Source organism: Gigantopelta aegis, chromosome 10 (assembly GCF_016097555.1).
Source record: "Gigantopelta aegis isolate Gae_Host chromosome 10, Gae_host_genome, whole genome shotgun sequence".
Taxonomy (NCBI): domain Eukaryota; kingdom Metazoa; phylum Mollusca; class Gastropoda; order Neomphalida; family Peltospiridae; genus Gigantopelta; species Gigantopelta aegis.
Genome location: NC_054708.1, coordinates 36,956,539 through 36,973,360, shown reverse-complemented (window position 1 = coordinate 36,973,360; position 16,822 = coordinate 36,956,539). Strand labels below are relative to the sequence as shown.

General features: G+C 36.0%; 1 protein-coding gene across 3 annotated transcripts in view; it reads left to right on the top strand.

Moving 5' to 3' along the window:
• Window positions 1–16,822, top strand: part of LOC121383577 (rap guanine nucleotide exchange factor 1-like) — a 102,122-nt gene that overhangs the window by 46,511 nt on the left and 38,789 nt on the right. For all 3 annotated transcript variants that reach the window (XM_041513665.1, XM_041513664.1, XM_041513667.1), the window contains 2 exons: window positions 13,119–13,294; window positions 16,575–16,722. In XM_041513665.1, coding sequence (XP_041369599.1) covers window positions 13,119–13,294; window positions 16,575–16,722 — 324 coding nt within the window. The remainder of the gene's footprint in view (window positions 1–13,118; window positions 13,295–16,574; window positions 16,723–16,822) is intronic.

The following is a 16,822-nucleotide window of genomic DNA, read 5'->3' as shown; positions in this document are numbered from 1 at the left end:
CAGATGTGTGTGTTAGTGTGTGTGTTTGTGTGTGTTTGTGTGTCTGTATATGTGTTAATGTGTGTCTGTATGTGTTAGTGGTTATGTGTTAGTATGTATGTGTTATGTGTGTGTGATGTCTGTGTGTGTGTTGTTAAATAAAATTTTAATTTGTTTTAACGACAGCACTAGAGCACATTGATTAAAAATCGGCTAAAGAATGTCAAACATTTAGTAATTTTTATATACATGTATAGTCTTAGACAAACCTGCTACATTTTTCCTTTAGTAGCAAGGGTCTTTGGGATTGTTTATATGCACCATCCCACAGATAGGATAGCACATACCACGACCTTTAGTATACTAGTTGTGGTGTACTGGCTGGAATGAGAAATGGCCCAGTGGGCCCACTGACGGATTGATCCCTGACCGACTGCACATCAGGAAGTACTTAACCACTGGGCTATATCCTGTCCTCTTGTCAAATAAACCAGTCGCACCAGTCAATCAGACCGATTGAATCGGACGTGTTGCCACACGGTACTTGTCAATCGTTTGAAACCAGGGTTCAAAATTAGCAGTCGCCCGGTTGCCCATGGCGACCTTTATTGGCTAAGGGCGACTAAGAATTTTACACAGGTAGTCCATTGGGCGACCATAGATCTTAGAGACTGGTGAGTATGGTGCCAGTTAAAAATGAAACGCACTGAAACTGAATCGAATGTGACAAAACACACAGCGTCTGTGCTGGCGTGAACTACAGATCTGGCAGCAGACGATATTATAGAACATTTTCTATATTTTGACAGCACCAGATTGACCAGAATAAACCTCAGCTTCTGCGATTTTGGTCTGGGGCTGTAACTACATATAGCTCAAAACATATTGCAGACACTTAATGTGTTTTTTAAAGTCGTCGGCTTATTGGAATGGACTGAATACGCCATAATTATCTAGTAGACCTACTTTTTGATATTATTCAATGTTATGGTACAAATTAATCCTATTTAATTAGCTTACTAGTATTTTATTCTGGGACAAAATCAAAATTTATCTTGTAGTTTTAACTGACACTAACAATGAAATTTTTCTACTACTACAGGGATTATACCAAAATTCAGTTAATTGGCATGTAAAAATAAAATTCATATAAAAACATATTAATTTATTAAATTGTAAACCCATACCATCTAAAATCACTTTTTGGGGGAAGTTCAACATAAATAAAAAATTGTTTCTTATAAAACTGCATAGCTCAATTTGATTACTTTAGACACAATGCAAGTGAAGGTACCTTGGCTGTTCTATCATTTTTTTTACCCTGGTAAATGGTTAAATGAACTCTTTTTTTTATACTGGATTATACTGGTTAATGGTAAATTAACTATTTTTTTTATACTGGATTATTATTATTTTTAAATGTTATTTGAGTTTTTTTAACATGAATTTTAACTTTATTCGTTATGAAGATACATGCCAATTTATCGTTTTTCTTTTAACGCAAACAATATATACATGGTTATTATTATACATGGTTATTATTCAACAAAGTTCAATTGGAGGGCTAGTTAAATTTGAGAAGGGCCAGTAAGATTTTTCTTCAACTAGCCCTGCTGGCGACCATGGTTTTCATGTTAATTTTCAACCCTGATGAAACGTGAAGTCATTGAAAAACATCCTTGCTTTAACCATGGTAAACAATGTCGTGTATTGATAAGAAGGTGGCTGTCATAACGTTTCTGTCTTTATATAAATTACTGGACACTCCCCACAAAGAGTTGTGCTCCCAATTCAATCATATGAAAATAGAACAGGTTCTAAACTTCGACTCATACGAGTGACTCGGGCCGATTCAATTGTATAACATGCCACACTTTACAATTTGCTTGTTGACGTTGAAATCCGAGTCACTCGTATCATGTAGCAGGGCCTTTAGTTAATATATGTTTTCTTTAAAGTAATCTTTTAAAGTTAGAACAGGTGTGCTATCTAAATATTAATAAACATAAAGTGTATACAATTACATGAAATGCCAGTATACAAGTGACAAATACATGTATGTATGTATCATGTAAAGTATTTTACATTTAATTACAGTATCTGTTTAGTCATTTTTATCTAGCAAACCCATGGATTGATTGATAGATTGATTAATTTTTTTATTCATTTATTTGTTCATTTATATTTTTCCTGTTTACTCATTCAAATTAAATGTGCTAAGTGTTGTTAAAATACACATAACTGTTGTTGTCTGTGCACACCTTTCACTGGACATGTACTTGTTGTTAAAATACACATAACTGTTGTTGTGTGTGCACATCTTTCACTGGACATGTACTTGTTGTTAAAATACACATAACTGTTGTTGTGTGTGCACACCTTTCACTGGACATGTACTTGTTGTTAAAATACACATAACTGTTGTTGTGTGTGCACACCTTTCACTGGACATGTACTTGTTGTTAAAATACACATAACTGTTGTTGTGTGTGCACATCTTTCACTGGACATGTACTTGTTGTTAAAATACACATAACTGTTGTTGTGTGTGCACACCTTTCACTGGACATGTACTTGTTGTTAAAATACACATAACTGTTGTTGTGTGTGCACACCTTTCACTGGACATGTACTTGTTGTTAAAATACACATAACTGTTGTTGTGTGTGCACATCTTTCACTGGACATGTACTTGTTGTTAAAATACACATAACTGTTGTTGTCTGTGCACATCTTTCACTGGACATGTACTTGTTGTTAAAATACACATAACTGTTGTTGTGTGTGCACACCTTTCACTGGACATGTACTTGTTGTTAAAATACACATAACTGTTGTTGTGTGTGCACACCTTTCACTGGACATGTACTTGTTGTTAAAATACACATAACTGATGAGCAGAAATTACTCAAATTGAAATAAAAAATTAATTGTAGATAGTGAATTTGGGATAAATATAATAATAAACCTAATACACTTTGTTTCTGGTTTCTGTGCTGCATGCTGTGCCCTGTTCTTACTGACTGAGTTAATGCATTGACTTCGTGTACATTGTACTGGAGCTGCGTAATGAACTGAGAAGCCCTGCAATGATGGTGATTGTTGCTGATGACTCATCAATCTGTTATATCACAGTCAGTGGGCTGTTCATTGTGAGGTTCTGTTGTTGAGAGTCACTCACTGCCCGGTGTCTGTGGTCCATGTTGTGATCATGTGCTTCATGCTGGGATGTAGCTGTTACTTGCACTTCGAGTTATCAGTTGCAACCATAGTGGATGTAAACACGCCGCTGCGAAAAGATTATCTCTTATTGCTATAGGACTAAGTGTGTTCAAGTGATAAGCAGCAGCCTGTGTAAAGTATGTGTTACATTGGGACTGTTAGTTTATTAAGTACTGGACTTTAGAAGACACCGCCTAATCGTGTAGTCTTAATTGTGGTACATACTACCAGTTGTGAGGACCTCTTTTAATTTCCTAGTCACATAGATCGCTTATCATTTATATCCTGGAGTTTGTTAAAGATTTCATTTGGTATTAACTAATAGTTTTATTTAAACAAATTTTAAAATAATATTTATATTTCAATATGAAGCAAGTTATACATAAATTAGTGGTTGATTTTTTGACAAACATTTTAGCATAAATTGCAACATATTGTGTATGGTATTCATACAGCTCTGTAACTAAACAGTATTCAAAATTGTGTCTGACCAATAACTAGACAATTTGTTTTCATCTGCTCATTTCAACAAGGTTCACTTTGCTTTTACCTCATATTCGTTAAAACTAACCAGGGCAGATACAGACAGACAGCTGTCTAGTGTTGTCATGCCTTTGGTGGATTGATTATGTATGAAGAAATACATTTTCTGTAGGAAGTGTTTTCATCAAGCTGTTGTACATGGATGAGTTTTCAGTGGCTTCATACAGGACACCATCTTTAATAGCAGTTGTGTGATTCTACAAAGGTTTATTTTGTGAAAATAAACATAATATGTGGAGTATACATATATCTACATCACTCTGAAGATGGGCAAAAATAAGAAGGAATTTTTATCGCCACCAACACTGCTAATGGTAGGTTGCCATATTATTTATGTTACAACAGCAACTAAAAACCATTGTAAGATGGTATTTAATATATACATACAGTCAAACCTGTCATAGCGGTCACTTGCTCTATAAACATCCACTTTTTGCTTAACGAACAATTTTTAATGTAAATGCACTGAGATCATTATAAATTGTCATCTGTCAAATGTGGCCTGTGGCCACCTCAGTCAGATCCCAAATCGCTAGGATACCAGTATTAAGCCAGCAGCTACTGTAAAAATTTAACTGTTTTATAAAAAGATTTATTTTTCAACAACACAGTGAAACAAATAAGCAATCTTCATACCTTCACAGATATAGTACCCATTCAGTCCTGACATCTCTACTGTGTATCAGTTAGGAAAATATCACTGTAGAATGCATCTAATTGCCTCTGTGTAGGCTAAGCTTGACATTTGTAAAGTCATCTACTATCACAACATACCAAATGCAGTAGTAATTATATAATTAAAAGAAAAAAAGAAAACAAAAAAGGTAAAATAAATAAATTCCAGTAACATTTTATTATTTCTGAAGAAGGCAACATCAAAAGTTGAGGTAGGACTTTCCTTTGGCACTGTCACATATAAAGAACATTATAAAGACTTATTATAAACAGAGTTAGGGTTAGGGTTAGTGACAGTGCCAAAAGAAAGTCCTTCCAAAGTTGATTTACAGTACTGTAAACTATAATACATATATCCATTAAATCGAAAAGAGAAAGAAAAACAAAAATGTTTAAAGACAGAAAAAGTGGACCACTTTTGTCTACTCCTTGTGTGGTCGATTAAGACAGGTTTGATTGTATGTATAATATATTTAGTAAGTGTTCAAAGTGTGTAAACAACGATTTCCCTGAACACATACACGTTCATACATTGATATAATATGGACATGGCATCAATCAGTAAGCCATATATGCTTATCCATATCATGCTTTTAACAACTGAGACATTCGTTTCAGATTTGGCTTCTTAGATTTTAATAACAAATTGTTGATAACCGTAGTATTCATATAAATGTAGACACATGGATTCGTGTAGTGTTCAGACATCAAAACCCACCCACACCACATTACAAAATGTGTCGAAGTTATGAATAAAAATGAAACACATGGTCTTACAAACATTACTTGGCGGCATGCAGCCGATTGGTAAAGCACTCACCTGATGTGCGATCGGTGGTCCATTGGGCTATTTGTCGTTCCAGTCAGTGCTCCATGACTGATATATGAAAGGCTGTGGTATGTGCTATCTTGTTGTTGAGATGGTGCATATAAAAGATCCTTTTCCCTCTAAGATTATATGTCACAATTACCAAATGTTTGATATCCAATAGCTGATGATTAATAAATCAATGTGCTTTAGCGGTTTCGTTAAAAAAGCAAACTTAAATTTTAAATACATTACTTAACTTGACATAAACACCCCCATAACAATTTTGTAATGTGTTTCATGATCCTTTCTCCCTGGAATGTTACATAATTGTTGAACAGCCCTGTGCATGTAATACTTATTGACAGGGCACCTTTGAAATGTCAAAGTAAATCCCCCACCCATCCCTGGTAAAGTGTTATCCCCTAGTGTAAGAACAGATGTGTTGAGAAACCACCCCTCAAGTTTACTTTGTTCAGTATCCAGTGACAAATGAGCACCTGTACAAATTGAGTAAAACTCTGAGATAGCATGTGGCCTAGATAAGCAAATGTAATGAACCCAAAGTGGAGTATGCACCTCATATACATGTATATATAGTACCAAACAGAACTGATTCGGTATATACCATATATCGCCGTGTATTAGCCGACTTTGTGGATAAGCCGACCCCTCAATATTTGGTACAAACTGGTTGGTATGATGTATAAGCCAACTCAACCTTTATGTAGTTAAAACGGGCAAAAAATATAGATATATTTGATCAAGGTACTGTCACGTGACACATTTTGCGCCAAATTAATACTGGTGCTACTTTTTAATGGCTTTTACTGGAAATTGTTGAAAGATAAAAAATATAATAAATTTCATTTCATTTCTCAAATAAAAGATAACACTTATTGTGTGTATGAAACAATCAAATGGACACTTGTATGGGACTTAATACAGGCTGTTAAAAATACCGATTAAATAACGCAACGGTAAGGTTTTGAAGCCGAGATTGACCGACGCGTTTTCATACATGCTGATATTTTGTGGTATTTTCTTAGATACTTTTTGTTGACACCGTATATAGGCCGACCTTTCTTCTCATGATGGTATTTAGAGGCTTTAAAAGTCAGCTAATACACAGCGATATACGGTACACGTGTATGTCTAGGTTTGAGTAACATTTTCTTTGAAAGATCTCATACCATATATATATATTCTTTTTTGCATATGTGAATCCCCAAACTGCCATCCCCCCAAAAGACACCCCACCCTCACATAATAATAATTGCCTATTTATCTGCACCCATTAATTGTAATGTTAGAAAAGTAATAATGAACTGATAATTTCCAGCTTTTATGAGTCCTAATTAGATTAAATGACAAAAACACATCAAGGGGTGACAACAAATACATATGCTTACTTGGACGACTGCCCGAGAACCTTTCCAGTGCTCCTAATATGTCAAAGACATTGTTATATATGTACATGTTCATAAAATGAAAAGTCCCTTAAGCCAGAGTATACAATCCCTTCTTGTAATACCAACCCATAATTACTCACTGATTAGCTGAACACGCAGGCAACTCAGGAAAATGAATTGTTTGTTTTGGCAATGAACACATATGTATATGTTTGACATGAAAATATTTCCTTTAGGAGCTCACAATTAAAGTTTGTACTGTGTAAAAAAAATTATATATTTGCAGTGTAGTTACTTATTACAATGGTTAATTTCATCTCTTCTTACACATACTAATGATGTTTCTTGTGTCTTTCTAAAATCAACACAAGAAAGAAATAATCTATTATATATTGTGTACTTTGCAAAATTAAAAAAAAAATCCATTTTGTTTATTACATTAGGTATTGGCACTTGTCTCTCAAAAATACGTCCAAAACTGATCGCAATGGATATTACATCAAGCATTCGCTATATCTTCTGTATAGAGAAATTGTTGACATGATTGGTGGCAATCTACCACTGCAATTTCCTAACAAAATACCACTGAAAACAGTTTAATAAAACCTAAACACTAACAAACATATTTATTGTTCTGTATTTTTCAACAAATTGCCCAATATCAACACACAGGATTACTAAAATGAGCAGTTTGTCTGCAGGTTACCTGTCAAGATTTATTTTTGGTTCTGAGAACAAACCTAGTACAGAGTGACAAAACTGGGGGCTGAATTTACAAAGCCTATTTTTACCATGAGGAACAGAAAAACAGGCTTCTTAAAGACAGTTCTTGTTTTATGTTTAAGTGTTTTATAATATTTTTTAGGAGTATTTTGTGTGGAAATTACTGATGTAACCTACCACAAATCTAGTGGATATAGTTGCTCCACTATGGACATATAAAAGAGAATGCAGTGTCTAATTAGGGCTGTTCCCATACGACTGGCACAGTACATAAAGAGAATGCAGTGTCTAATTAGGGCTGTTCCCATACGACTGGCACAGTACATAAAGAGAATGCAGTGTCTAATTAGGGCTGTTCCCATACTACTGGCACCGTACATAAAGAGAATGCAGTGTCTAATTAGGGCTGTTCCCATACTACTGGCACAGTACATAAAGAGAATGCAGTGTCTAATTAGGGCTGTTCCCATACGACTGGCACAGTACATAAAGAGAATGCAGTGTCTAATTAGGGCTGTTCCCATACGACTGGCACAGTACATAAAGAGAATGCAGTGTCTAATTAGGGCTGTTCCCATACTACTGGCACCGTACATAAAGAGAATGCAGTGTCTAATTAGGGCTGTTCCCATACGACTGGCACAGTACATAAAGAGAATGCAGTGTCTAATTAGGGCTGTTCCCATACGACTGGCACCGTACATAAAGAGAATGCAGTGTCTAATTAGGGCTGTTCCCATACGACTGGCACCGTACATAAAGAGAATGCAGTGTCTAATTAGGGCTGTTCCCATACGACTGGCACCGTACGTAAAGAGAATGCAGTGTCTAATTAGGGCTGTTCCCATACGACTGGCACAGTACGTAAAGAGAATGCAGTGTCTAATTAGGGCTGTTCCCATACGACTGGCACAGTACGTAAAGAGAATGCAGTGTCTAATTAGGGCTGTTCCCATACGACTGGCACAGTACGTAAAGAGAATGCAGTGTCTAATTAGGGCTGTTCCCATACGACTGGCACAGTACGTAAAGAGAATGCAGTGTCTAATTAGGGCTGTTCCCATACGACTGGCACAGTACGTAAAGAGAATGCAGTGTCTAATTAGGGCTGTTCCCATACGACTGGCACAGTACGTAAAGAGAATGCAGTGTCTAATTAGGGCTGTTCCCATACGACTGGCACCGTACCTAAAGAGAATGCAGTGTCTAATTAGGGCTGTTCCCATACGACTGGCACAGTACGTAAAGAGAATGCAGTGTCTAATTAGGGCTGTTCCCATACGACTGGCACAGTACGTAAAGAGAATGCAGTGTCTAATTAGGGCTGTTCCCATACGACTGGCACAGTACGTAAAGAGAATGCAGTGTCTAATTAGGGCTGTTCCCATACGACTGGCACAGTACGTAAAGAGAATGCAGTGTCTAATTAGGGCTGTTCCCATACGACTGGCACAGTACGTAAAGAGAATGCAGTGTCTAATTAGGGCTGTTCCCATACGACTGGCACAGTACATAAAGAGAATGCAGTGTCTAATTAGGGTGTTCCCATACGACTGGCACAGTACATACAGAGAATGCAGTGTCTAATTAGGGCTGTTCCCATACGACTGGCACAACAGTGGCTGGTGAGAGCAGCATGGTTTCTAGATGACTTTTAAAAATTTCCCCTTAAACTGTCATAGATAGGAGTGGGATGATTTATATTTTTTATATTTTCAGTTTGATTTTTGATATTTGGTCCACGGTTTGATTTATTCGCAATACTTTCCACAAAGTAGCCAGCTATCACACATACATGTTAATTCATAAACTGTTTTGTGCAACACATTTTATTTTTAACTATCACTTGTAACATAATTATTAATAAATATATTATAAAAAGAAAAACTAAAAGGACAAAAGTATATTATTATATATTTTTACCATTATTCCAGGTCATGATAGCATGTTGGGTCTGGGATTGCCTGTGCAAATACCAGGTGCATCAGAATCGAGTACTGTGATTAGCTGGAATGCATTACCGTATCATCAGAATTCCCAACAGAGTGCAAGCTATGGAAATCATTCAAAAATTATTATTTTTTTTTAATTAACCATGGGGGACAAATGAAAGAATTGTTCGTCAAACTGCGAATATTGTAAACTACAATTAATAGTTGCACCCCATGTCATAGATAACTGATGTTGTACAGTGTTCAGAGATTACATATTGTGTGGTTTTAAAATGCTATATTTTGCTAATTCTACATTTATTTGTGATAAATAACTACAACTTTACAAATTTTTGCATAATGACTTGTAATATAATTTTAGTGTGCTTTTATTTCATGTTCAGTATGACTGTGTTCCTGTCTTATCACCTCATAAATTTTATGTAGAAATCGGCAAATCCACAAAATTAGGTAAATTGACTCCGAGTTGTTTTAGGTATGTGTAGTATTTACGGTTGTATTATATTAGATTTGTTGTTTCAGTGTGTGAAGAATTTATTAAATCATAGTTTTTATGCATTAGTCATGTTTCCCAGTTTGTGGTACATTCCTAAATGCACATAATACCTACACAAGAGCATTATGCAAGGGCAAAGCAGCAAATTGCTTCATCACCCATGGATTTTTATTCAGTTGATGTATTGATTAGGTGATGGTTAATGCTCCACTCTGCCAACACTCCAGTCTTTGGGCAACATCCAAGTTCTATTTTCATTCTGAAACTGATAGTGCTTTCAGGCTAACTCGTCAAGTTTGCAAAGATCACACAGGCTAAAAATAAGTATGATTGTCTTCAGTCTGTATAATATGATAAGCTTGCATTTAATAGATGTAAAACTGTACATGAGAAGATTATAATACAAAATTCTATTATATAAGTTCACATTGGAACTATTACAAATGCCAAAATTGATAATGTAAGCAAGAAATTTTAAGTATTATGTAATCTGACGGTGAAAAGCTTAAATTACCAACACTATTTTACATTACCTACATATGGGGTCCAGTTCAAATACTAAAATAGAGGTTTTCTTCTAGTTGCATGCTTGAAAATACTTTTGACAGTAATCCAATTGAAAACCCAATTGAAGTACTGCAGAAACACTTGGAGTAAATAAGGGTGCTACAAATTCAGCTGTAAGCTAGATGCTATTTGGGTGTTTATCCATTAGCAGTTGACATTATTATAGTTTCATTCAAATTCTGGAGGCATAACACTTTGAGCTCCAGTGAATTTCTTCAAGAGGCTGCCCAGGCTGCTCTAAACTTTGCTGATACTAACACAAAGTCTTGGTTTAAACCCTTAATAATATACTCTAAATACAAAGTGTTGGTTTAAAGTCTTAAATAATATACTCTAAATACTAAAGTGTTGGTTTAAAGCCTTAATAATATACTCTAAATACTAAAGTGTTGGTTTAAAGCCTTAATAATATACTCTAAATACTAAAGTGTTGGTTTAAAGCCTTAATAATATACTCTAAATACTAAAGTGTTGGTTTAAAGCCTTAATAATATACTCTAAATACTAAAGTGTTGGTTTAAAGCCTTAATAATATACTCTAAAAACTAAAGTGTTGGTTTAAAGCCTTAATAATATACTCTAAATACTAAAGTGTTGGTTTAAACCCTTAATAATATACTCTAAATACAAAGTGTTGGTTTAAAGCCTTAATAATATACTCTAAATACTAAAGTGTTGGTTTAAAGCCTTAATAATATACTCTAAATACTAAAGTGTTGGTTTAAACCCTTAATAATATACTCTAAATACTAAAGTGTTGGTTTAAAGCCTTAATAATATATTCTAAATACTAAAGTGTTGGTTTAAAGCCTTAATAATATACTCTAAATACTAAAGTGTTGGTTTAAGCCCTTAATAATATACTCTAAATATTAAAGTGTTGGTTTAAGCTCTTAATAATATACTCTAAATATTAAAGTGTTGGTTTAAAGCCTTAATAATATACTCTAAATACTAAAGTGTTGGTTTAAACCCTTAATAATATACTCTAAATACTAAAGTGTTGGTTTAAAGCCTTAATAATATACTCTAAATACTAAAGTGTTGGTTTAAGCTCTTAATAATATACTCTAAATACTAAAGTGTTGGTTTAAGCCCTTAATAATGTACTCTAAATACTAAAGTGTTGGTTTAAGCCCTTAATAATGTACTCTAAATACTAAAGTGTTGGTTTAAGCCCTTAATAATGTACTCTAAATACTAAAGTGTTGGTTTAAGCCCTTAATAATATACTCTAAATACTAAAGTGTTGGTTTAAGCCCTTAATAATATACTCTAAATACTAAAGTGTTGGTTTAAATCCGTAATAATATACTCTAAATACTAAAGTGTTGGTTTAAAGCCTTAATAATATACTCTAAATACTAAAGTGTTGGTTTAAGCCCTTAATAATATACTCTAAATACTAAAGTGTTGGTTTAAAGCCTTAATAATATACTCTAAATATTAAAGTGTTGGTTTAAGCCCTTAATAATATACTCTAAATACTAAAGTGTTGGTTTAAAGAAGGAACAATAATTATAAATCTTAGGTAACCGGCAGTCAGTTCATGTGAGTTTTACTTAGGTAACCGATAAGTTAGCCTACCTAATATCCTAAAATACTTGAGCCACGGTTCTGTGCTACAGTTATGTGCAACGGTTCTGTGTTACATTGGTGATTCAAATGTAGTTAAAAACAAACTGATATTTATATTCATTACTGATATATGGTACTTTTAATTTTAGAATGTAATTGTTCACCACGTAACCAATTGGCAGTTCTTGTGATTTTAAAGTTGCATAACCGACACACAAACAGAACAACGGTTCTTGTGAAATATTGTGCCCTTTTTAAACCCTTAATAATATACTCTAAATACTAAAGTGTGACGTAAAATGCTCAAGTGGAATCAGGGCCCATATTTTCGAAGCAATCTTAGTGCTAAAAAATTGTAAAAACGTCGTAGGCTATGATATCGCCACAGTAATGTCATAGCTTAGGATTGTTTGTACATGTGTAAAGGTATGTGTTAATCTTGTATTTATTTCTAAAAAACCCAGAAATAATAATAATAATAATACATGTTTTAGAATGCTGGTCACGAGAATATGCTAACAGTGTGATAAGATGTTAATATACAGTGTGTTAACATTGTGATAAGATGTTAATATACAGTGTGCTAACATTGTGATAAGATGTTAATATACAGGTAGTGTGGCGTGTGTTTCAGGATGCTGGCCATGAGAATGTGCTAAAAGTGTGATAAGATGTTAATATACAGTGTGCTAACAGTGTGATAAGATGTTAATATACAGTGTGCTAACAGTGTGATAAGATGTTAATATACAGTGTGCTAACAGTGTGATACGATGTTAATATACAGGTGGTGTGGCGTGTGTTTCAGGATGCTAGCCAGGAGAATGTGCTAACAGTGTGATAAGGTGTTAATATACAGTGTGCTAACAGTGTGATATGATGTTAATATACAGGTGGTGTGGCGTGTGTTTCAGGATGCTAGCCAGGAAAATGTGCTAACAGTGTGATAAGATGTTAATATACAGGTGGTGTGGCGTGTGTTTCAGGATGCTTGCCAGGAGAATGTGCTAACAGTGTGATAAGATGCTAATATACAGTGTGCTAACAGTGTGATAAGATGTTAATAAACAGGTGATGTGGCCTGTGTTTCAGGATGCTTTCCAGGAGAATATGCTAAGAGTGTGATAAGATGTTAATATATTAATATGTGGCCTGTGTTTCAGGATGCTGGCCAGTTGCAGCTGGATGTGGATGAGCTGAACCGCACACTGACGTTCATCACGATGGCTGTGATTAACAAGGAGAAATTTGAAATCCTGCCCGCCCTCGCCAGCAAGGTGCTGGAAAACATCATGAGTATCTGCACCATGCTGAGTAACCTGCTGATGAACCAGGACAGGTATAATAGCTAGGTTAATGTTAATGGGTAGCACCATAAGCTAATTGTTGTCCATCTTCATGATAAAGGCACATGTTAAAGGCATACTGTCACAGACCACTGACCTATGTAATGGTCTAACAAAGTATTACCTGAGCAAAAATAATTTGATTTGTCCTTAAATGTACTTTATTCGACCATCTTTATAACCACCATACTCCATTTATTCATGATATTTTGTAAAAGTAATTGAATTATGGCAATGGTCCATAATTCAAAAACTAAGGTTGCCGAGAGAGTTGACATGGATTTCACTCCATCATGGTTCAGTTACGGTGATGCAATAGCTAGATTTGGTTTCTAACAATTAATGTAATTTCTATTTATTATCAATTCTTAGAGAAATACGGTCCTTAAATCTGTAACAGTATGCCTTTAAAGGTCTAAATACACAAACAGACATGCATCTGTGAGGTTTGTAAGAGCCATTTTACTTGAATGAGATTTCCAAAAACCTGATTGTTCTTTGTGAAGAAGACAGTGGGACTATAATAAGTTTGCTACATATTTAAAAAAAATCTTTGATAGAGTTAGCAAATTACTGGGTAGACTGTAGTTAGAAGGTACAAGGATCGATCATCTTCTGTATACATTTTTTAAAATAGGCATTATCATTTGCACATTTAAAACTTTGAAAATTGATTTGTTTTAAATACTTAAATTGGTAATAGTCTTATTCAACTTACTGTGCTAGCACAACCTGAGTCATAAACTCCACTACAGAATTGTCTTCTCTTGCCAGATGTAGGTAGTACACCTACACATGGGCAGACCATCAACTTCATCTTGAATACTACAGTCCTCCAGTGTCAGACATGTTTATGTTTTGTTTTTTTACGTGTTTGTAAATTGTAACTTACTGCGAGGTAATTTGGGTTGGTTTATCTAAGAATAGAATGTGGAGAGAGGTTCTGTCGTGTTGTTCATTGCATTTCCTTCCAGATTGGATGCTGGATTGTCAGTTCCTCTGTGGAGGGTCACAGTGGTTCTAGGGTGCTGTCAGTTTCATGGGTGCTGTTCTGCCTGCCAGGTTTCTGTTGGAGGTCTGTCTGTAGCGGCACCACCAACAGGTTTTCCACCCCGTTGTGTATGAAGTGCTAAGGATTTCGTCACCATCGTTGACGGATCCCAATGTTGTGTGCTGGGTCCAGTTCATATTTATACAAATATCCGGAAGGGCCAGTTTAGCCATCTTCCTCTATTTTGTTCATGAACTAGTGTGCACAGATGCAATTCCGTCTGAGGAGGCTGTTCCAAAGTGGTTTTTTGGAAACAGACCTTTGGCAATGGAAGCTCCGCAGCAAGATTTAAACTTGCCATAAGCACACAAAGCGCACAAAGTTGCTCGCTGAAATCGATGTGCTGATCGCTGGAAGCAATTGAATTCTGGGCGCTGTGGTCGAGGAGTACCCGGCAGCTTTAGCTACCATTAGTTCCACTAAGGTGAAGGCAGTCTGACACCCACGCCCAATGTCAGTGTGCTGCTCGCTGAGCTGGAGGCTTTTGAGAGGTTATCGAGACTTCTCTTTCTAGTCACAACCAGTTAGGAACATTCCTATTTGGGTTGGACAAAGCCGTTGAGAGTTCTTTCAATGGCGAAGGGATGTTTGTTGGAGGCTTCTAAAGCCTCTCATTAGATCTCTCAGCTTGCTGGGCAATTGTTGGGAAACAATCTCTTGTTACACCAGGAAAAGTAAAGTTTGTTTTGTTTAACAACACCATTAGAGCACATTGATATATTAATCATCGGCTATTGGGTGTTAAACATTTGGTAATTCTGACTTGTAGTCAATAGAGAAAACACATACCCATGGCCTTTGACCAGTTGTGGTGCACTGGTTGGAACGAGAAAAAAACCCAGTCAGTTGAACGGATCCACTGAGGTGGTTTGATCCTGCGATGCAAGCACCTCAAGCGAGTGCTCAACCATGCTAGCGCTCAACCGAGTGAGCTAAATCCTGCCCAATTACGCCAGGATCACTACCTGGTGGGGCTGAGAGTGACTGGAATGGAAATCTTGCCCAATTACGCCAGGATCACTACCTGGTGGGGCTGAGAGTGACTGGAAGGGAAATCTTGCCCAATTACGCCAGGATCACTACCTGGTGGGGCTGAGAGTGACTGGAAGGGAAATCTTGCCCAATTATGCCAGGATCACTACCTGGTGGGGCTGAGAGTGACTGGAAGGGAAATCTTGCCCAATTACGCCAGGATCACTACCTGGTGGGGCTGAGAGTGACTGGAAGGGAAATCTTGCTTTCTGGGACAAATTTCAACTTTGTCATGGATCAAGCAGCAGCGAACTTTGTTCCAGCGGTTGTCAGAGTTGGATACAGGATACGCTTTTCGTCTACTCCTTCTCTGATGTCCTCCCCACTGTTACCTCCAGTACTATCTGTGGAGAGACAGTTACTAGTGGAGAAGACGATTGTCAAGTCAAGCAGGTGGATTTGGGTACTTTGGGATTTTATTCCCATATGTTCTTCGGCCAGAAGAATAATGGTGAACATATCCAAATATCCTGACGCCACTGAACTCTTATATCAATATTCCTTCTATGAAGATGGAGACAGTTCAGTCAGGGAGTGGGCGACGTCCATCCATTTGTACTGATCCACAGGGATTTTTGGAGATAACTGCATTTCCTCTATAATGGCAGAGCTTACGAGTTTCGAATTCTGCTGATCGGGTTGGCCACAAGCCCTCATCTCATGCCTTTACACACACGGTCAAGGCGATGGTTGCACGAGTGCATCTGTTGGGGAAGATAATACATCTGGCAAGGGAAGAGAATTCTGCAGTGGAGTGGAGGTTATGACATACGTCAGTGACTGGAAGGGAAATCTTCATAGAAGGAATGTTGATATAAGGTTGTGCTAGTACTAGGTAACTGAATAATAATGAAAATTGGAAGCACGTTTTTTTAAATAATATTATGTAAAATTTTACTGATACAGACAGCTTTAACATTTTTGTTTCACTGCTATCAATTCCATCAGCTTTATTTTCATCAAGTCTAAGGTTTCATATGCTTCTGTTTTCGATAGGCTGCTCAGTTTAAAAAAATGCTTAGCATTTACTTATAGTAAATTATGTTATATGAAACTCTGTTTCTGTGCAATGCTTGAACAATTCTAATACTGCCTATATTGATATATTAAATACTGTAATAAAGTGATTGAATCATCAGTTTTGCACATTTGTTTTTTCAACACATTTTGTGTATAATTACTCTTTGCAGTACAAAGCTATTATCTGGGCACAATAACGTATGCCAGTGTCTTGCCAGATTTATTCGGTGGTCTGACAGTGTCTTTCTGAACTCGAAGCAGGCCCAAGATAAAGATAATGCAAATGAAATTATCACAGCCTTGTCGGAAGGAGTCAAGGTAACCCTTTGTTATATTTGTAGATCTGGGTTTAATATGTTCTAAAACAGAACTTTTGTTCATGTTGCTGCTTGTGTCCATTAAGGCTGCACTTAGTTAT